This window comes from Dysidea avara, chromosome 7, assembly GCF_963678975.1.
Source record: "Dysidea avara chromosome 7, odDysAvar1.4, whole genome shotgun sequence".
Lineage (NCBI taxonomy): Eukaryota > Metazoa > Porifera > Demospongiae > Dictyoceratida > Dysideidae > Dysidea > Dysidea avara.
The window spans coordinates 9,401,186-9,422,826 of NC_089278.1; the positions used below are offsets into that span (position 1 = coordinate 9,401,186).

Sequence of the window (21,641 nt, forward strand, 5' to 3'; positions counted from 1 at the left end):
GTAGGGGGGAAGGGCATACTCCTAACCATGCAGAATGGCATGCACACTGATACATACTTGTTATTTACTTGTAACGCCAAAGTTGTCTCCCCCACACAGATACCATAATCTATGGACTGTAGCACCATATAAATTCAAATCTCACTACACAGGCTATGTTGTAATCCTATATAATATATATCTGAATCAAGGACTACTAAGAGCATCTTGGATAGGAGTACAGCTGACTGAGGATGATGTTCAATCAGAGCATCTCTTAAAACTTTGTGTACCACACTTTCAGGGTTATTAGTAAAAAACAATTTTCAAAATGTACCAATAAACACAGTACACCTCACACACATACAGCCACTTCAATATATTACTATTAGATGCACCAGTGTTTCGTGCTTGTTATTGTTGCTTACACTCTGGAGGCTTCTCCCCTTGCGGTACTTTGGATGGATCAAAATCAGGATCTTGATCCTCATCATAATCATCATCAATACCCGATCCTTTATCCTCTTCTGCTTCTTCTTCCTCATCACCATCATCATCATCTTCTAGAGCCTCACCAGTGAAGTACAGCACCGCCTGGGGTATTACCCTGTCCTTTATAAACTCAGCTTTGGAAAAATCTGCTGCTATGGTTTCCACCATTGCATCTTCATCCACATCATCAGTGGTTGTGTCATCTGATAAATCTGGTGGACTGAAGAAGTTGAAAAATGATTCGTTAGGGACAGTTTTTGAAACAGTTCTAGTCTGTCCACGTCCCTTATGACGTTGCTTCTTTTTAACAGTTTTCACTGTAAGGTTTTTACCTTTCTTCCAGTCAATCTTACAGCCAGTTGTCTTCACAATTGATGGGCCATCAAATGAAAACGGATCACAATCATCCACCTTGCACTCTACTGTGTAGCGCTTGGTGAGTACTTTATTCGTCATGTACTCGTTTTCAGAGAAATGAAATTCTAACGTAAAATCCAGTCCTTTGTCATCATTGTAAACTGCCTTGACATCTAGTAAGTGGTTGAACAATGGCTCATCATGCTTCTCAATCATATCTTCCAAAATATCCACATTTCTAAAAATCGTCAACCAAAAGTCAGGTATTCCTGGGACCTGCTCCTCGTCACCAGCAGCATCTGCACTTGCTGGCTTCTTCTTGGCATCCTGACTATCATCTTTCTTAGGATCTGACTTTTTATCATCAGCAGCAGCATCATCATCCTCGTCATCTTCTTCTTCATCATCCTCATCATCATCATCAGAATCCCATTCACACTCTTTGTCAGTTGGCTCATACTTTCCATTCACTATGTCAGCTCTCCTATCCAGCAATGGTTTGTATCTGGCTGCGAATTTAGCTTCAAGAGCTGCCACCTCGGCGAAAAAGTCCTGCTCAATCTTGGTATACTCAACCTGAAGATTTTTCAATGCTTTGATTCTCCTTTGAACCTGGGCGGGCAAACTTTCAATGTAGCCGGATGATTCGCCCACTAACTCCGAACATCGTTGCTGCACTGCTGCCATCAGAGTAGGGTCTTGCGCCAGCTGACTAGCAAGTGCAGAAAGGTTTACAGTCCCTGCCGAAATGGACGGGGCTGCTTGATCGGTTGTAGAGGACTTCTCTCCCGACATTTGATATCCTAGTCAGGTTTCAGTACGGCTTTAAATAAGTTAATTCAAGTACCTGGCTTGTTGATCAAGTAAGAGATCAACCTTCTTCACAGCACGTGTTGTACTAGGCGGGAAGATAACGTGAGCCTCCCGGTACAAAGGGAAGATTTCTATATCAGACGCAGAAAAATATTATTTACTTTTTTGTAAGCGCAGGTGCTTATAAGTACATGTGATGGCACGTGTATGTACAGTGTGGCTTATTTAGAGTGTAGAGTAGTATGCTGCGAGCTACGTTGTGCAGCGGAAGAACTTTAAATTTAACTTTAATTTCAAGACAGATCTTAGTGCTAAAAACTAGAGCGTTTTGTGCCCAGAATGTACGTGCAATTAGCGGAAAACGACCAAAATCTCCAACCTCAAGGGAGTCCAACCGCAAAACAGTTCTAGCTACGGCATCTACGCAAAGAATAGAAACAAAGAGACCGGCCAGAACTAGACCAAAAGTTTTAAAGTCCGCTGCGACACTGACCCCACCCAAAAAGGTTGGCAAGTCACAAGCGGCTAGCCGTACTCCTGAAGAAGCAGTGAATGAAGAATCAGTAAATTCCCAAATAAAACCTTCAGTGGATAAATCGAATTCCAAAGCTACATTGAAGAAGGAAAGAACACTAAACCTGCAGGGCAATGAAGCGAAAGAAAAAGTATCTACAGTACCTATACGTAGAATAGGGGCAATGAGACAAGCCAGAGTTGGGTCAAGACCAAGTATACAAGCTTTAGAATCCACCGCAACACAGACAGAACCTGATAGTAAAAAGGTTGACAAGTTGCAAGCAGCTAGCCATGCACCTGGTAAACAATCTCCATTTGATAAAGCGAGTTCCAGTGATGCACTGAAGAAGAAAAAGACACAACCTTTGCAGGACAAAGAAACAAAAGAAAAGTTATTCCCATCAGATGTGTGTAAAGAGCAAGCAACATATTCTACTGACTCTGGTGCAGGGAAGGAGAAAGCTGAGCAAAGGTGGAGATATACTAGTGCAAGTTATTTAGGCAGTACACCCAAAGAAGTCATGCAGAGAGTTAAAGAACTCAGTCAAGCTGGCTTTTCAGATGAATTCATTGATGTAATATTGAAACGATTGCCTCCTACTTTGAAGATTAATTCAAAAAGTTTGTATTTTAATGTTTATACTTTCATTAAGTGGAAGCTGCAGTGGAAGCAAATTCTGAAATATAATCCTGAGCTGTTTTTACTAGATACAAATCACGTGAGTGTATGTTGTAATAGAGTAGTAAGTATGACAGCAACAACAAAAAATGTAACACCTGTGGCATAGCATGGGGTGGTAATAACACACACTGGGTGATCTGGTAAAACATTGACACCTCATATACCTAGTATTTAATGTGTGTGTATTGTTATATCCATGTCATATACATCCCAGAACCTTTTCAAATGCCCTGCTGGCCACCCAATACCTTATCTGAGAAACAAACTTTAACACCAGGGTATAGTGAAAATTTTGGCAAATTTAAAATAATAAAATTCTCAGCAATATTCCAGTTTTAAAAGGAAGATACAGTAATTGTGCACGTTTCAAAGATGGCGTTGCTTCACTACTTCAAACTCAAGAAGGGAGAGGCTTCAATTTGCCAAATTCACTTAACTTTGATCATGCTGCTTAACATTTGTTTTTTTTGGTATCTAAATTGCATGGGAGATATAATGTGGTGCGTTTGTCAAAATCACCAGATCAATCAACCCCAGATCAATTTGCTGAGATTTTATACAATGTAACATATGACCACCCTTAACTGAGTCACATGAGGTACAATCAGTGTATGTAGGAACTCTGATATATTAATTTAAAAATGAAGCAGGGATCCAGGTGAGTGAAACAAGAGGTGAGTGAAGATATTACAGCATATCTGTGAGAAAAACCCTACGTCGGCATGTTATAATGGTTATTTTATTCAATGCCGAAGTAGGGATTTTCCCCACTGAGCTACACTGTATGCTGTAATACCATCATTGTTTCATTACTTTTTTTATCACTTGGATCCCTACTTCATTTTAAAAATATACTAGTTTGTTTAGTTTTTGTTTAGTTTTTGTCTAGCTATACTCATGTGACTGTTCTATTAGGGTGACTGCTGTATTAGAGTATTTCAAGTCAATAAGGGGATGTGGTTATCATGTTCGAGTAAATAGATTATTAAGAGGTGTGGTCTCTATGCTCGATTGTTATTAATCAACCAAGATCATTAATGAACGTGGTCTCGAACCTATCGTGAAGTTACAGGTATCTAACAGGTGTCCAATACCTTTTACAGTAGCATAAGCACTTAAAAAAATAATTTTGGTGGTGTCTAAATATGCTGCTCAAGAAAAGTAATATGGAAAATTAACATCTGGATATGGTTTCGTTGCATGAAGACGATGACCAGCCTGATTGAAGATAAAAGGAAAGACAAGGCGCAGAGGACACACACTCATCGGAACCCCAAGAGGCTGGTGAGTTTGTTATTGTGGTTTAAAATGGTGACAGTACACTGATTCGTTTGGCCTCCAGTATGGTCAGACAAGCAGATGAAAGTTTGAGTTTTGGTGATTTTTAAAATTCTCTATCCAGCTATTTTTCTCTTGTGTTTAAGGTTACGGTATAGTCATGGGCAATCATTCAAAATTTTGAATGCCTATCGATACTTTTGAGAAGCCCATAAAACCAGGCTAGCAGCGTGAAAAGTTTTAAATGAAAGTGAAGCCCTTCATATTTAATGCTTTTTTGTAGCTACAGTGTAGTTTGAGGCAGGTGGAACACTACAATTTGTTGTAGTAACACAAGTAAGCCAGCCCGTACATTGCTCAGCTCCAGCTGTCACTACCATGTTTTTCCACTGCCAAATACAGCAAAAGCTGTAGGCTCTATTGGCATTTCTGGGGCATAGTGATACTGTATATTAAATTTATTAGGTCCTGTGGAAGCGTTTTTGGCATGTTTCTTCCCAGTGACTCAGATACAAGCCTTCAAAGAGCTTGTTTCACTCGAAAAAGTACTAAAAGTTCAATAAAACGTCTATACAACCGGTAACTTAAAAAATCGCTTCCACAGGACCTAGATATTTTAGTTGTTTAGTAACTTGTGTTGAAATTATAAGGATTCAGTGATCTGTTAGTCTGGTTTTTGGGGTGTGCTCTATTGTGGACCACACACCCAAGAACAGTCGTTGTTCTGTAGTAAAAACAAACAAGCACAATTAGTTGTACCACAACACAGTTTTTGAAATTATCCGTAACCTTAATGCTGTATTTGAAATTAGATGGATTAATGTATTCCATAGAGGTGATTTTCGTTGCGTAAGATGTTTCTAAGATGATTTTTAAAGGAGGCATTTTAGGTGGCGTGTGTCATTTTAGATCCCTACTTGAGCAGTACTACTGAATATATATAAATAAAGCAGCCAGAATACAGACAAGACACATGAGACTACAGTTTTATTACTAGCACATTTCTACATGGTTGTACATGACAGTAAACTTTCTGGAGACTTAATGTGATTACTATCATACAGTATTGTAGTATGCTTTCAACACTCGAAGTAAGTAAGTACTGGGTAGCACATAGTTGAATACTGCACAAAATGGTCACACTGCTAATTGATTAGTATAGAGGTACATGTTTTGTCATCATATAGTACGATAGTACTGTATGTTAGGGATCATGAAGAACTGGCTTTTCCAGCCAAAAATATCACCCTAAAACCGGCCTCAATTTTCCGATTGGTTAGGCACAGCCAAACCCAAAAATGTTTTCAGATCAACCCCAAAAACTTTCTATGGCAATTTCTATTTACAGAATTTTATGCTGACTGATTATAACTTAACTATCTAACTGATGCCTCCAGTCAGGCATAACTCGACAATGGATAAGGCTACAGGCTTGATTTTCTCACTGTTCGATGTTGCTTCGTCTTAAGATGTGCCTTTTTGCCAACCGCAGTATGTACAATACACGCATCATGGACTTGCTTTTGTCCTCCTCTGTGTTCCAGTTCTTTTCGCTGATAACTGGCAGTGCAAGGTGTTGGTTCGCGATAACACGATGCTGCTTCCCTGTGGCTGTGTTGGCTATTATGCTTATCACCCGTATTTTCCGTAGCAACTGGATTGATTGCAGAGATGCCTCTTGTACTGTTCTTCATTTGTAACACTGTGTAATGGACGGAGCATAGCTGAAAACTAAGTGTAATGGCCACCTCCCTTGCCATTACATAATTGATTGTTGGGGCACACATTATGATGCAAAATTATTTTATGTGGCATGCCTGGCACCATTCTTTCTTTTAATGTGGTATGCGCCAGTTCATTTGTCATTAATAAACAAGTAGAAGGAAAAATAGGAATTATAAGTTGAATTAGGGATCAAAGAAATAAAAAAAGTAGTGAAACAAGGGAAAAGCTAAAAAGTAAGGAAGGTTGCCTATACCTGTAGATATACTAATGGACCCCTAATTTAGTCATGGTTATAGACTGAAGTTTAGGAATTTAATGTCCACTAGTATATCTGCAGGTATAGGCAACCTTCCTTGTTTCACTACTTTTTAGCTATTCCCTTGTTTCACTACTTTTTTCTAATTTTCCCTTTGTACAATTATAGTTTCAATTGTCTGGTACCATTCTTTCCTTCAATGCAATGTTATATCATATAAGAACAAAATTGGCAGTAAACTAAATTTGGCGAATTGGCGATTCGTCACCAAACCGCCAAATTTAAAATTCATCAATATTATTTTCATACCTTGTGTCCAAGCTTTTGATAGCAGTTGTTGAGGTAGGTTTCAACAAACCTTCATATTTACTACTTAATCACACCTTATTGGTAAATTAGTGTGGTTCCACGCATGCAAATGGGTGTGGCTCACGACTGAAGCTGCCTGCTTTAAGACTAGAACTCGTACTTGATTAGTGGGTGTGGCTCCATTTAAGCTTTGCAAAACAGACATGGATTCATGTACAGCCATTGGATTAGTACACAGCCATTGATAAATGGGTGTGGCCTACAGACAACCTGATATAAATGGGCATGACCCACAAAAGAAACTAGGCTACTGCAGGACCTTTAAAATGATTCATACCGGGATGACCCGACCCAGTTTCATGAAAGTTACCTGGCTATACTGATGCATGCAGTGACTGAATCCATAAGATAAACATTTCAGCACAAAAAGGATTCAGCATGTGTGCTTCATCCTTCCACCACATACGACCTCGCATGCAATGCCAGGTGGTGTGGTGCACCGCCAATTTTTCAATGAGAGCATTTTGCCAACTGCAATTTTATAGCAAATCGCCAAATATTAGCTTCGCCAATATTTGTTGTCATACGGTAGAAGTTCACTATGGTAAATTATGGTTGCAAAAAAATTAACAAGTGTAAGGTTATATACAAGCTAGTAAGGATCATTACAAACACTTAAGCAAGGAAGATCATCACCTGAAGTGTAAATTTATTCCCTACATTAGCCATATTGGTTTATTGTAATTTGCAGATTGTATGGGCTAAAGTAGGAATTAAATTCACGGATGATGGTCCTCCTTGTTTAAGTGCAGTGATCCTTACTAGCTTGTAAAATTCCCAATTTTTCCATTACGCTTGTTTGTTATCTTTTTGTAACCAAAATGTAATGACAAAAATTTAAGGGGTTAATGTCATAGATTACAATACTTCCATACATGGCTTGTGTTATATGGTCCTACTTAGTGGTACTTACGTTACTAATCATCTTTTGTTTGTACTGTGGTTCACTGCACATGCGGTACTGTGAGACCTGATTTAGTAGTGATCTTGTACATGGCAATCTTTCCCACAAGATTCATTGGCATAATTATGACATAACTGGATGGGCATGTCTGTCCATGCTGAGTATCAAATTGTGTCACTACAGCAGGAGATATGGCATAGACTTCCAGCATTATGAGTTTGGATTGTGGATTTACCAACTCTGCTGAGAGCTTGTCATATTTCCTATGTAGTGAGCAGAAAAGATCATCATTCTCCTATGTTTCTGCCTGTTTCAACTTTTTCTACACCTGCAACAACTACAGACTACATTGTTCAGCACATTCTGCACACACTATGCTTCACTCTAACAAAACACAAATACAGGTACATCATTCTACTCCTAAGCTAATAGGGAATTGTTATGGAGCCCTTCCTTTTCCTGTACATATATGGTGTTTAGTCTTATATTCACCGATTATTGTTATTGTAGTACGCGTACCTTCTATTAGAGTGTTTTGTTTGTGCAGATAGTATATATATCCATTTGGATATGTAAATGCAGTTATTAACATGATTCTAGTTTACTGAGAAAATATTCAGCTAGTTCATGTATGTCATAAGATCTTGTGTAATTTGCCAGTACTATGTATAGCAAAAAAAATGCATGCTGGTATATAAAACTCCATATTTGACATAAAGCAATTCTCAAGGTTTTTGTTGTTGCAAAGGGAAAAAATATAAAGAAAACAAGGTGACGTTTGGAGGTGTGTATCATGGAGATGGCTAGCTCAAATTTAGTATAAAAGATGACCCACCCCCACTGGAAAAGTAACCCATTTCTGTCCAGATACGATGATGTTTACAATTGTTCCCAAGAAGCCAGTTAATAATACTCACACACATGTAGCTATGTAACTAGCTCTGTTACCTTATCTGAATGAAGCAATTTTTATAATGGATTTTCCCTCAAGTTAGGGAAGTCCATGTACTAAATTTGAGCCATTCCTGGTATATGCACAACTACAGTTTCGGTTTGGTTTCTTTTTGTGCATAAAAAGGCAATTTCTGATTATATTGTAGGTGAGTCCAAAAGCAAATTTCAGTACCATTTTTTTGTCACATCTACAGAGCAAACTGCTCAAAGGATTGAGTTGAAAATGGGTCTGTAGGACAGGGTAACCATAGTAGTGCAAACCTTAAGGGATTCGAAATGAGCTGATACGATAGTACTGTATAGTAGGGACCACAAAGGTGTAGGCGTGGCCCACGAAAAAAATCACCCAAAAACCAGCCTCAGTTTTCCCTGACGACAATGAGGCAGTATTGGTTAGGTAAAACTAAGCCCAAACAAGCTTTCGGTTCAACCCGAAACGCTTTCAACAAGTTGCTACAGAATTTTAAAAAGAATTTTATTAAACAGAATTTTCTACTGACTGGCTGACTGACTGACTGATGCCTTCAGACAAGTGTAACTCAATAACGGCTAAGGCTACGGGCTTGATTTTTTTCACTGTTTGACGTCACTTCTGCCCAAGAGGTGCCTTTTGGCATACTGCAGTACATGCAATGCATTCTTCATGGACTTACCAGTGTCCTCCTTTGTGTCCCATTCATCTTGACTGACAGGGATTTTGACGGTAGCACGTGATGGCTTCCCTTTGTGACGGAAATCATCTGTATTTTTCATAGTGGCTACTTTGATTGCAGAGGTGCTTTTTGAACAGTTCTTGATTCGTAATATTGTGTAACAGGTTGAACATAGCTGACAACAAAGCGTAATGGATACTTCACTTTTCAGACAATAATTGGTAGCTGGGGCATGCGGCAACATTTCTTTATGCGGTATGCGTGGGTCCACCAGTCATAATAATTTTATTTTGCAGAAAAAGTTAACAATCAAGTACACAAAAAAACTTGGAATTTTCAATTAGAATAGGGACCATAGCACATTGAGATAAAAAGTACTGAAACAAGCTGGAGTAGTGCATGATATTAAATCAATAAGAAGTGTTATATCCCTACTGTGCTCAAATGCACAGTAGGGATATAACACTTCTTATTGTTTTACTGTGATTTAATATCGTGCACTACTCCAGCTTGTTTCAGTACCTTTTATCTCAATGTGCTATGGTCCCTACTCTAGTTGAAAAGTCCAAAAAAAAATTGTGCACTTGTTGCTATATATATATATATAGATAGTTGTGTGCTCAATCAAGTTACTCTAATAGTGCAGTCACCGTAATAGAACCTTCAGCTGATAAATTGCAGTTACAGGTGTAGAGAATAAAATTCAACCTGTAGTTCACATACAGTGTAACCATGTATATAAAATAGCGCTGCGTATTATACCAAGAATTTAGTTAAACCACAGTATCTGTTTTTGATACCGTCTAAATCCTTGACACCTCAATAATTAAAAAAAAATAGTATTGTAAAGCTTAACTATTTGTATGAAAAGTGTACATATGAAAGGATATGGATTGGTGTACAATAATGTACTGTAATAAGCTTGCTAACACAGTTGTGTCTTGAGTAAAATGTTTAGAAACTGTACTTTTGTAGTAGTAGAGGCTTAAAATGGCATCTAACTAAGGCATACCGATAATGTTATACCACAATATCAAGCAACAATATCGTACCATCTTTGAAATATCAAAACCGCTCAGCACTGATACAAAATGTATGATTTAAAACTTATTTGTATTTGTTATTCCTGTAGAAAGAAGACAGGTAAAAGCAAACTGTAGACAGGCCTTTAATACAAAAGGGAGCAATATCTATACCAAAATAACCAAGCTTTGAAAAAGGATGTGGGATAAAAGTTGTGAAATCAAAGATTGCGAAAATGGCTTAAACTGTCAACAACCCTGGCTTTTTTGGTTCCCTTGCCTCTAACAAGCTTACACCATGCATACTTGTCATCCACCTTCCTTGGAGGTTTTCACTCACTGGGCTTAAATAAATTGCTTGTAATTGGGTTACCTAGCATAAGTGGGTAGATAGTTGGGGCAGGGATGAAGATCTCCAGGCAGGCAGTCAAGAAGTTTGTGTGTGTGGGGGGGACCTGTATTCCGCAGAATATGGAATAACGGGATTACGGAATAAGCGAAAATCACATTCTAAACTTTTTGTTATTGTTTATAGCCTCTATAACGTTTTAATATACACTCCTCACCTTGTAGAGAACACAAATCATGATAGCACCGATCCTTGGGGCGATCTTTAAATAGGATATGTACAAAGATATTCACTCTAGAACAATCTAACTAAGCTAAACTACCATCAAATACACTTCACTACACAATCGCTAGAAAACTAGAAGTTCTTTGTGCTATACTTACTCATACTAGCTCTCACACATGAGTAACTGCCCGAATTTATTAGAGTTATATACAAAGTGTTAGAGCCGAGGTTGGAGCTCTGAAGTTGGGAGCTGAAAGCAGTATTATTCTCCAAATTTATTTGAAACACTTTAGGATGGTAACAGAGTTATAAGAAAGGTCAGATTATTCCATGCATGCAGGGTAGCTACCTAGGGGGCGAACTGTTTTGTCCTAAACTATTCGGCCAGTTAGCTAGCTAGCTAGCTGCTCGTGTGTGACAGCTGGTATGAGCAAGTATAGCACAAAGAACTTCTAGTTTTCTAGCAATTATGTAGTGAAGTGTATTTAACAGTAGTTTAGTTTAGTTAGATTGTTCTAGAGTGAATATCATTGTACATATCCTATTTAAAGATCGCCCCCAAGGATTGGTGCCATTGTGATTGTGTTCTCTACGAGGTGAGGAATGTATATTGAAACGTTACAGAGGCTATAAACAATAACAAAAAGTTTAGAATGTGATTTCCGCTTACTCCGTAATTCTGCAATTCCGTTATTCTGCTATTCCCTATTCCGCAGAATACAGGCTCCCATGTGTATGTGTGTGTTTATGCAATCAGTTGTTGTTGTGTAGTGGCATATAAGTGTATCAAAGGTTTCTCTGATGATGATGGTAGACAAGTGCTTAAATTGTTTCTTTGTCAATGACACGTTACATGTGATGACACCAAAACAGTTATTTTGTTTAGAGTGTGTAATGTGTAGTGTAATATTGTGTCCATGTTGTTGTGTGTTTGTAGTGTGTGTCTGGCATGTGGGTACTTAACTAGTCATGAAGAATGTACCTCAACATATGGCAGTCTAGTATACATGTTTTATTAAAGAGATGAAACACAAGAGCTAACTCTCTTCTAATAGTTGTCATATACTTATGTAATCACTAAACATCTTCACAGAAAAGTGGTCACATTACAATGTAGTTAATGTTGTGTGATGGTACTTATTTGTTGGTCCTTGTATCTTTGTAATCTTCTTCAGGTGGTGAAAAGATTGAACTATCTTGCTAAGCTTGGCATTGATGTATCCTGTATTGGTGAGTGATATAATCAATTAAACAATTTTCTTAATATCAAGCCTGTAGGATGAGTGCCAGTGTAAATAGAAACATTCTGGCAGCATGAAATAAGGTTGTTAATAGCCAGTCAGAAGTATTTATACCCTGAAACCTCAGTAATGGGCCACCCATGAGATGAAATGTGGATGGCCTTATTAATGAAGTCATCTTATGTTTGTGTACTTACTAGAAGGGGCTATGGCTGTGGATGAGGAAAGAGCTGACATGTGTTTATATCCACTAATGATCTAATGGTGGTGACAGTATACTGTGAATCCTCTCTTCCCTTCCCAATACCATATCCCGAGATGTTATAATTTAAACACAAAACCCATTACGATTATTGTATAATTAGACATTTAGTTAATGACTTTGTGTAACTACCATATAGCAAGATTTTTTCAAGGGAAGGAATTTTTTTGCGGATTGCTACTGTCCAAGGAGGTCAAATAATTCCACTTTGACCAAGCTGCAAGAAAACTTTTGTGCCAATCCACAATAATCACAAAAAATCTTCCTTCTCAAAATAAACCTGGTATACAGTAATAAACTCACTGTACAGTCAGTGGTTAGTAGTTGTCTCTACTTCTGTACTTCATTAATCAAATCAGAGAGAAACTTTATTACTGTGACAAGGTATGTTGTATGAATCAGTACAATACACTGTTGAGTTGATGAGTGCTGTAGTTGTAGTACAAGTTCCATTACGATATCAATTAGACTATAGTGGAATTCTTCATGTCATTATAATATCCAACATCATGATTGTAAGGAAATGATCATGATGGTTCTCATATTTCCTTCACCCTTACTGAAACATATGGTCCCATTTGCAATGCTCGGGATATACCTCACTAATAAACATTGTGCCCAGAACAGTGAGGACGTATTCCACTATAGAATACCATCATGTAATCTTTGGCCTTCCTATCTCAAACTTTACACCTCAAAAACCACTAGTGTATATAATGGAGCAAATCATGTGTATTTGTTGTTGTTTTTTTAGATCTGAGGTCACTACCAGTTCTGATGCAATGCGATGTCACTTTGGCCACTGAAGAGAGAATTTTTGACAGCAAGGTATATTGGGGTTTTTAAATATTGAACTATTTTGTTGTGTTGCACTTTGCCTGACTTCACCATGACATAATGTGTCACTTATGGTACACAGCCTCATCTGTAATGGAGAGAGAATATTCATAAGTTACCTTAGGTTTAAGGTACACAAACTATATACACATGTAACATTTGATGTCACACTCTGTTTGAACTTACAAGTTTCATTATTGCGGAATATTTCAAATATTACATCCAAGGTATTAAAACGTTTCACTGTTAGCACCAGTTTTGTCTGGTTTCTGAGAATTTTCTGAGATGTGGTCTCTTAGTAACAGGTAGTGCTTTGTGTGACAATATCCTATTATTAAATTGTGTTAATTAGTACTCCCTGTGAACTGCTTCTGGACTTTGCTGGCTACCTGTGGATGATGTGATCTGCGATTAACACCTGTCACAATACAGTGACAATACAGTGACATCTCACTCACCTTTGTAATGAGTCCACCTTATTGTAGTGGGAATGTCAAGTTGATTCCAAGCTATATTTCATGACCTTTTTAATAAGGCTACCTTCACCATGTTAAGACATCATTGATAAGACCATCTTTTTATAGCGGCAGCATACTTCTAATACTCTTTTTGTTCACAAAATGATGAGCTTCACTTTATCCAAGCCAGCAGTAAATTTTTTGCTAAGGAATAACATAAATTATTTCTGATGTCTACATGTTTATAACAAATCATTTTCTAGGATGGTTTCTTGTTGCTATTTCAAGCCAACCTCAAAATCAATCGACCACAACATTACAGATTTGTGTTTTCACAAATACTTTGTACTAAATTTATGAAGTAATAATAGTAAGGGGAGATAGGGCCCATAGTATACCATAATGAACAACTGCCTAATATGTGTCTGGATTAAGTGATATTGACTATTGGATACTTTCATTGCTATTTTAGGAATCTAAAGTACCCAACATTGATCTTTGTAAAAACCTACACTGGGCAACAGTAAGTTTCTGTAAGAAGATGAAGTTGTGTAGCGTCTTCTTTCTATAGTCCAATCTTACTAGTCTACGTAGTCTGGAAGATGTAGCTAAGCTATCAGAACTGCTGAAAGAGATTGGTGGTGTTTCTGAAATGGTCTTAGTCAAGTTCCCATACATGACTTGTAAGTGGTTTGTTTTGTGCATGTGTTGGTGTGAATTATTTCTTCCTCGCTAGACAAGAGATTGAATGGCATGTTGAAAGTTATCAGTGGCAAGCCTTTGTACTTGGACAATTACCAGCTCCAACATGTCCTAAAACTGTATCCCAAGCTATTCACTGATTTGTCCATTAGTTCAGTAAGAGTGTCCGTCTGTTTGTCTGTCTACATAGTGCATGTCGTATCTGTAGAGAAACAGGTTCAAATTTAAATGTACGTAATAAAGTTCTTCACATACACAGGAAGATCTTCAGTCTCATCTTGATGACGTTTGCACTTTAGCGTCACCAAACACCATCAATCTACTGTTAAGGGTATGTGTATAGCATTAGTGCTCAACTCTTGTGTAAGTATTTTTCACTTAGAAAGCTGATGGCCGTCAATTGTTGTTTAATCCCAAAATCAATGTTAAAGGTTCAACAAGAATCCTACAAGAGCAAGGATTCACCAATCCTCAGATTGGTACGAATAATCACCTTGAATGTGTGGAGTGTTGTTAATGGATTGTCACCCATGTAATGCGTGTAACACCTTTTCTGTAAATTGTCCATTTCCTTGCTATGTGCATGCCACTATGCTTGTGGTCATGCAGAGTTTGTTGTTCTAGTTGCCATGGAGTTTCTTCTATTTATCTCCAGATAAAGCAATGGGTGTAATGACTCACTTTTTCACAGAGGACAACAATGAACATAGTTTACTAATAAGGTGCATGTGCGTGTGTTGCAGAGTGCGTGTGTGTGCGTGTGTTGCAGTGTGTGTGTTACAACAGCTACCTTTTTTGTTTAAAGGCTTTTTTTTACCTTGAATGGTGCCACTCCTGATGAATTGATAAAGGTGTCCATCGAAAATCGGTCAGTTTACTTAATATCATGTATGTTATATACACACTGCATCCAATGTGTACAACTTGTGTTTATGAGTTGTTATTAGTTTATAATGACAATGCACACCCATGCACATGCATATACCACACCCAGCACTCATCATGTGCATCGAATGCATTATATTGTAACTCTAATACATCATTCATACAAATTCCGATACTGTGTGTGCGTACCTACATGTCCGTACTGTACGCATGTATACATACGCACACACGCACTACACATATGCAACATACACACACACACACTCACTCACTGAGCAGCAACATTGGATGGTCATCAGCAGAGGTTGCCTGTCCAGTAATTCTGCTAATTCAAAAACACAGTAGTACAGCTCAGGAGAGGGGACCATGACATGTTTCCATTGATATCATCTGCTGTTAGCCAACACAGAAAACAATATTGTATTTACAATTCATCATCCTCTTCATGCAGTATCTCCTGTCCACTTCTCAGAAAGGGGTGGATGACTTAATTGTTGCTTTGTGAGGGTTCTGTGGTGAAAATAGGAAGGCTTGTTTACTACATTACCATGGTATCTCTTTAGTGTCATAAGTTCACCGACATCATATCCACTCATAGTAAATGCTCTCTAATAGGAAAGACAAATAGACTTGTTTCTGGTAGTAATATATTTGTAGGCACTTGTATTGTTTTATTATATCTACACTTCCTACAATGCTCTTAGTAATAAGACACTCACTGAATGTGCACACACAAAACAAAGCCTCTGGCATTGTCACCCAGTGAAGCAGCACTGAGATATTGGAATCAGGGCATGCAATTCCTCTTAAGGTTGGACTAGTAATGGCAGGAAAAAACTGTGCCATGTCTCACAGATAGAGGTTGTAGAAACCAAAGCTTTACAGTGACCCTAACACCACTAAGAGAGACATGGATATTTGGTTATTCATTACACACACACACGCACACACACACGTTACACTATGCATGCGCACTATGTATGTACATATGCACACGCTCATGTACTCACACACATGTATGCACGCATACACTGCACACGCACATACACACTACGTATGCATGCACGCAGACATTGCACACATTGCACACACACAATGTACATGCGCACACCACACACACACACACACACACACACACACACACACACACACACACACACACACACACACACACACACACACACACACACACACACACACACACACACACACACACACACACACACACCACTACATACAAATTATTGCTATATTACTCTTCACTTTGGATGTGTGTATTGCAGTAACTATATTGTTACAACTATCATTAGCCTAGTGTGATATAGTGATACAGTGGTTATTGAAATGATAGTAGTATCAGTGGTATCAGTGGGAGCTGCCCTTCCCAGTATTATTCATTGTGCCCATTTGTTCACTACTGACCACTATCATCTTATTCACTGGCTATAGTATTACACAGTGATACATGTTTAGTCTGATCAATTAGTAATAGAAGGTGTCAAATTCTTCATTATTTCATATGAACCAGTTGTATCACCATCAGTTTGTGGATATGTCATTTTCCTACTGTTGAGTTTGCTCATCCTGGCTTGTCAGTGTGTCCGCTGTCTTAATGATCACATCTCTCTGTTGTTTTAAGAAGTGCATCCACAGAAGTACATAAATCAAGGCAACTCTTGAATCTGAAAGTTTGCTAAGAATAACTACTGTGTATGATGGTCCTACTGCTATTCAGAGCTGATGTATATATATGTCACAGATGATTTTATAGCTTCATTACCATGAATATACAGGCCTTTTATACAGACCACCCATCTAACATATACAGACACAGTACAATAACTCTGTTCCTTTTTGTACCAGCCATCTTGTGGCTTATGAAGTAGCTCTCTGGGGAACTGATAGTTGGATTCTGTTGTAGAAAACCTTCTGGCATATCAAAGGCATACCATGTTGGTGTTGCAGACTATTTGAGTTGTGGCCTGGTAGCTTAAATTAACCAAGAATGCTCACTGGTTAACCACTACCAGATGGTGTACTAAAAGCAACCACACAAGTGTGTTCACAGTCCCCTAAGATAACGTCATAAACCCTGTATGTAATCTCACAGACCATTGGCTCTAACTTGATCACTTAGTTGGCTTTATCACTATACAGGTTTCCTATACACTTTAGGGTGTTCAGTGTACAACTGCCCAACTTGTTTGAGTTACACAACTTGTATAGTTTGTTCAACACTTGTGAGGTAGTTGTTCTCAAGTTTTCCCTCCTTTTTATGTAGGTCTTCTTGACACGAGTATGTGCATCATTACAGTATAGGCATCATGTTAAGAGTAACACTCAATTTGTACAATGCTATGTGGATCATATTATGAAGCAGTTGTGTGCCCGTACTCGTATAAATACAAATACATTCTCGTCACGTATACATCAGATGAGTGGGCACAAGTGTGTGTATAGTAACGCCACACACTAGAATCACTCTTGCCAGCATGTGTACACACACTAGAATCACTCTTGCCAGCATGTGTACACACACACAACACCTAACGCAACACTTAACACACAAGAAACCAACTTTAAAGCCCATGTCATCACTTTAACACATGGTTAATGTTATAGTTCTATTCTAGTGCGTCACACTCATGTGTATGAGTAAACAGATACAATGCAACACTAAACAGTGACAACACTTAACACACAGTAGAAGATGCTTGTAGTTGATTTATTTCTTCTCAGTTTCCAGTATTTGATGGCCTATTCCTTAAACTTTAATCACTACCATCAAGAGGGAACTTTTATTATTTACTTTTGCTGCTATACTAAAGTTTGTACAGTCCAATCTTTCGTGGATAGTTGTTGTGGACAGAACATTCTCTAAGGCTGTGTACCCTGTGGCTAAGGGTGCCCACTAGGATACACACACTGGTCCTACCACTCTACTTCAAAGCAAAATATTGTACTAATGACCTTATCCAGTGTAAACACTGAACAATGCCAAGTGTTTGCATTAATTGAATGTCCTGTTGTGAGAGACCAGGGTGTGTATTTGTTATTTGGTTTGGTGGTCAATGGTTTACACTTGACATAAAAACCATTCCTCACATCAGTTTAGTGCCCATGGGACTTGCTGTGGTAACTGACATCATCACCACAGTAATGTGCCAGCCAGTCCAGTGATATACTAACTGTATTGAAACACAACATTCCTTCAGGGCACATTCTACATACGGTGGATGTGGACACTGGTTTTTGTAGTGGTACCAAAATACAAGTTACATGTAGCATGTAAGCTGACCTGGAAAATCAGGACACTTTGATAATCAGGACACTTTGATAATCAGGACACTTTGATAATCAGGCCACTATTGGTTGGTTGCTCCCATGCTCCAGTGTATTCATCTCCTATACATTTTTATTGCTGAGTCATTTTGCTGACTGGACTTAGTGTAAAGTATCTGGTTGCCCTGTTGGGAAGGACAGTGATAGGCCAGGAAGCAATGGTCATACAAGCAAATGAATAATATTTCTTATATAATCAATAATATTACTTGAGGCTTGTAGCACAACCTAGAAGCCTTTCTATGATAGTGTAGGAGCTAATGTTTGTATACCAACTGTTCCCTATAGGGAATATTATGTGTTTGTACATGGTCAACCTCTTATCTCTGTTATTCTTTGTTTCCACAGTTACTTTTCTAGAGGATCAGATTTTGTCGCTGCCAGAATTGATGTAGCAAAACAACACTGTGTAAGGCACAAAATCACATCATTCTAATCCACAGCCTTGTTTGTGTATTAACTCATTAATTGTTTATCTGGTGGCTTTCTCAATATTCCAGTAGCAGTGTTTGTGATTACAGTGATCACACTCAATGTGTACTTTACTATAAAGATAGAGAATGACATAACGGAGGACCCCAGTCTGCTTGTAAACTATAGGGTACATTTATTTCTTGTTAGATCAGATTCACAACAGGACTTAACGCTAAGCTTAACAAACAAACATGCTAATGTACTTTTATTGGCTTAATCCGGTCCAGTGGTCATGAATAGATAGCCATTATAATAGTGATATGTTAATTTTAGTAATGACTGGCAATTAAACCTTACAATTTCATTACCTACAACTGCTTGTACAAATAAGGCATAACCTGCTGGTTTAAATGTTAACATCTAGTGCTATATTGGATTTCTGATACTCACCACATAAGATATTGAGGACATAAATGTGTCATATCAAATTACCAAGCTACTAAGCCACAGCAGTGTAGTTCTAATGTGATGATACTTGTATATCATCCCCACCTTTTATTGAGCCCACCACAGAGGGATATGGTACAGTGTAGTCAACGTCAAACAGTAGTGAAACTCTTGATATGTGATAGTTGGCCTATCTCATGCTGAAATCACCTATTGTTTTTGCTAGTGGCAGTGACCCAGTCAGAATCATGGCTTTTGATACTACCATGATGTAAAATAATACCCAATTGTGATAGGGCTGGTGTTGGTTGATGTCTCACAAATATCTGTTGGTAATAACCAGAGGACGTCAAGTGTTTTCTAAATGTTTCACCTTTGAGTAAATACCGTATGCATTGTAGTCTTGCTGTCTTCCATTTCCTTCTGGCTGAGTCTCATTGAATAACATTATTGCCTTATGTTATGAGGTTGTGTAACCATTTTAAACAGTTGTGATATATGGAGTTAGAAATATTGTCTTGAATTTGATTAAATTGGCCAATTTAATAGTTGATAGAGTGTTAAATGTATGATCATGTTTTGTTTGTTATAGAAAATAGGTGTAGTCTGGTTCAACTCTGGTGTGGTTAGTTTGTGGTCGCTGAGGGTATACTGAAGCCATACTTTGGCTGTATAGTTAACCCACATGTTGAATAGTCCAGGAACAATTGTTGTGTAATCTGCCCTAGTGACTTTTGATTGCCTTCCATTTGATGCATACAACATTGTCAGACTTTATGGATACTGTGATCTCATAGTTTGCAAACAGTCCATTTCATGCTTTGTGGTCAGTTTTCATAATAATATAGCAGTTAGTAATTTAACAATGATTCCCTACAATTACACCTGATTGTAATGTTATGCACTTTCTTACAAGCTAATTGCTGAATTACGAGGGATGGGAGGTTTCTGTTTTCATTAAATAAATCTTACATTTCATGATGGCTGCTTTGTATACACCTCCTATTGTTTGTATTGAGCTTCATCGTGTTTAACGTAACCAGAACTACCAGGTTTTTATTTCCACAAGTATGTCTTATCTGATATTTATAAGCTTCCTTGGTATAACAGCTATGCAGTATTTGTATATTTCTACAGCTACTTATGTCTTCAACGGCTTGATGTAGAGATGTGATGGTTATCTTTACCTATTGCAACAGTGATGATTGTTTGATCATTGCATGACACTTATTTGATCATTAAATGTAATAGTACCTTGAAGGGGTTGTGTTTAATGTAATGAAGTGATTTCTGTGTGTGTTGGTACATCTTTAATGTTTGGAGGCTTTTGTTGGTGAGGGGTGGGATTAGTAGTAACAAAGTTAGAATCTGATTCTCTATGTAAATATTTTGTATCTTTTACTGGTTTTAGCCTGCCCTGCTGAATGTTACAAGAATTGATGAGTTACTCACTACTAATAACAGAACATTTGCAAGAGAGGTAACGACACTTTACTTAACAGTATAGTCTGTGTTTCTGCATATGCTGATCCACTTCAGTTGGCGAGGGTACAACTACCTGCGAGATATTATAAATTATAGCTTGTTGTATAACTAACTTATAGCGTGTAATTGTTAACAATCCTTGTAGTCGGCTAATTGACACCCACAAGTATTGACAAAACTTTCGTACTACGCCCATGAAGAATATCCTTGATTTGTTTCTGTGTGCTTTCTATCATAAGTGTAGTATATACAAAACAAACTTTGAGAGATTGTTGTGTTTTGTGCACTCACATCTGAGACCCAGGGAGAACCCATATAATGTGCAAAACATCTACTGATTGGCTGTCAAGGTTTCTGCCAGAGTAGTGGCAATCATTTCTTTTGATGGTTTGTCACTTAGTGGCCTCAATATTGAATTACCAGGTGATGAAATTTATGTATGGCTGTTGTGAAGCTTCTCTGGTTCATTGGATAAAACACTAAACCCTGCCCTTGTATTACAGGTTCTGGCCAATCACAACCAATTGCTCTTGTAGTGTTTCTTGACCACATTATCAATTCATCAATTACACATAGTTTGGGTTAGATTTAGGAGGTATCAGTTTTCACTATAAGTCTTTCTGAATAGGAATATGTGTCTCATATAAGACACTGGATTAATGTTTTTTTTCCTCCTATCACTAGTGTGAACTCGCTTTAGATAAGTTGAAGAAAACATGGCCTAAAGTGTGGTCGCGGCGAGCAAATGCTATTCCATCTGACCGAGATGTGGTCAGTAACAACCCAGAAAGTATCAGTGATTCATCATCTACAGAAACAGACTCAAGTGAAGAAGCAAAATAAAATAATAATACTAGTAATAATCTTTTTCATGTTTCTCATTGTACAATATTTGTAATAATCACTAACCAATAATGAGTATTGTGGTTAATCCATTCATGACTATAATATAATAAACAGGTTGTTTAGAGAGGTCAGGAAGTATGTTCAAAGA

The 21,641-nt window shown here is 37.8% G+C and overlaps 2 protein-coding genes and 1 long non-coding RNA gene across 4 annotated transcripts; 1 reads left to right on the plus strand and 2 right to left on the minus strand.

Moving 5' to 3' along the window:
* Positions 1 to 285: 285 nt before the first annotated feature.
* On the minus strand, positions 286 to 1,776 carry LOC136259938 (nucleosome assembly protein 1-like 1). Its single transcript, XM_066053514.1, has 2 exons — positions 1,676 to 1,776; positions 286 to 1,631 (listed from the first exon to the last, which is right to left on the minus strand). Exon 2 carries the CDS (start codon positions 1,621 to 1,623, stop codon positions 394 to 396), a length of 1,230 nt encoding a protein of 409 aa, XP_065909586.1. The 5' UTR covers positions 1,624 to 1,631; positions 1,676 to 1,776; the 3' UTR covers positions 286 to 393.
* Positions 1,777 to 1,824: 48 nt separating this feature from the next.
* On the plus strand, positions 1,825 to 21,565 carry LOC136259918 (uncharacterized). Its single transcript, XM_066053483.1, has 13 exons — positions 1,825 to 2,876; positions 11,750 to 11,804; positions 12,832 to 12,905; positions 13,845 to 13,895; positions 13,944 to 14,055; positions 14,109 to 14,230; positions 14,334 to 14,405; positions 14,457 to 14,553; positions 14,730 to 14,796; positions 14,880 to 14,942; positions 18,650 to 18,710; positions 20,574 to 20,642; positions 21,332 to 21,565. Exons 1-13 carry the CDS (start codon positions 1,884 to 1,886, stop codon positions 21,488 to 21,490), a joined length of 1,995 nt encoding a protein of 664 aa, XP_065909555.1. The 5' UTR covers positions 1,825 to 1,883; the 3' UTR covers positions 21,491 to 21,565.
* On the minus strand, positions 11,389 to 17,694 carry LOC136259961 (uncharacterized). 2 transcript variants are annotated; one of them, XR_010703398.1, is made up of 5 exons: positions 15,232 to 17,694; positions 13,373 to 13,576; positions 13,101 to 13,303; positions 12,381 to 13,002; positions 11,389 to 11,796 (listed from the first exon to the last, which is right to left on the minus strand). It is a non-coding gene; the product is annotated as an uncharacterized lncRNA (long non-coding RNA). The 2 variants fall into 2 exon arrangements; XR_010703397.1 differs by having other exon boundaries at positions 15,228 to 17,694.
* Positions 21,566 to 21,641: the final 76 nt, after the last annotated feature.

Coding starts and splice junctions, on each gene's coding strand:
- LOC136259938 (XM_066053514.1), bottom strand. CDS start 1,623: ATGTCGGGAGAGAAGTCCTCTACAACCGATCAAGCAGCCCCGTCCATT.
- LOC136259918 (XM_066053483.1), top strand. CDS start 1,884: ATGCTGCGAGCTACGTTGTGCAGCGGAAGAACTTTAAATTTAACTTTA. Junction 14,554..14,729: donor ATTCACCAATCCTCAGATTG/GTACGAATAATC, acceptor ATTTATCTCCAG/ATAAAGCAATGGGTGTAATG. Junction 14,797..14,879: donor GAACATAGTTTACTAATAAG/GTGCATGTGCGT, acceptor TTTTGTTTAAAG/GCTTTTTTTTACCTTGAATG.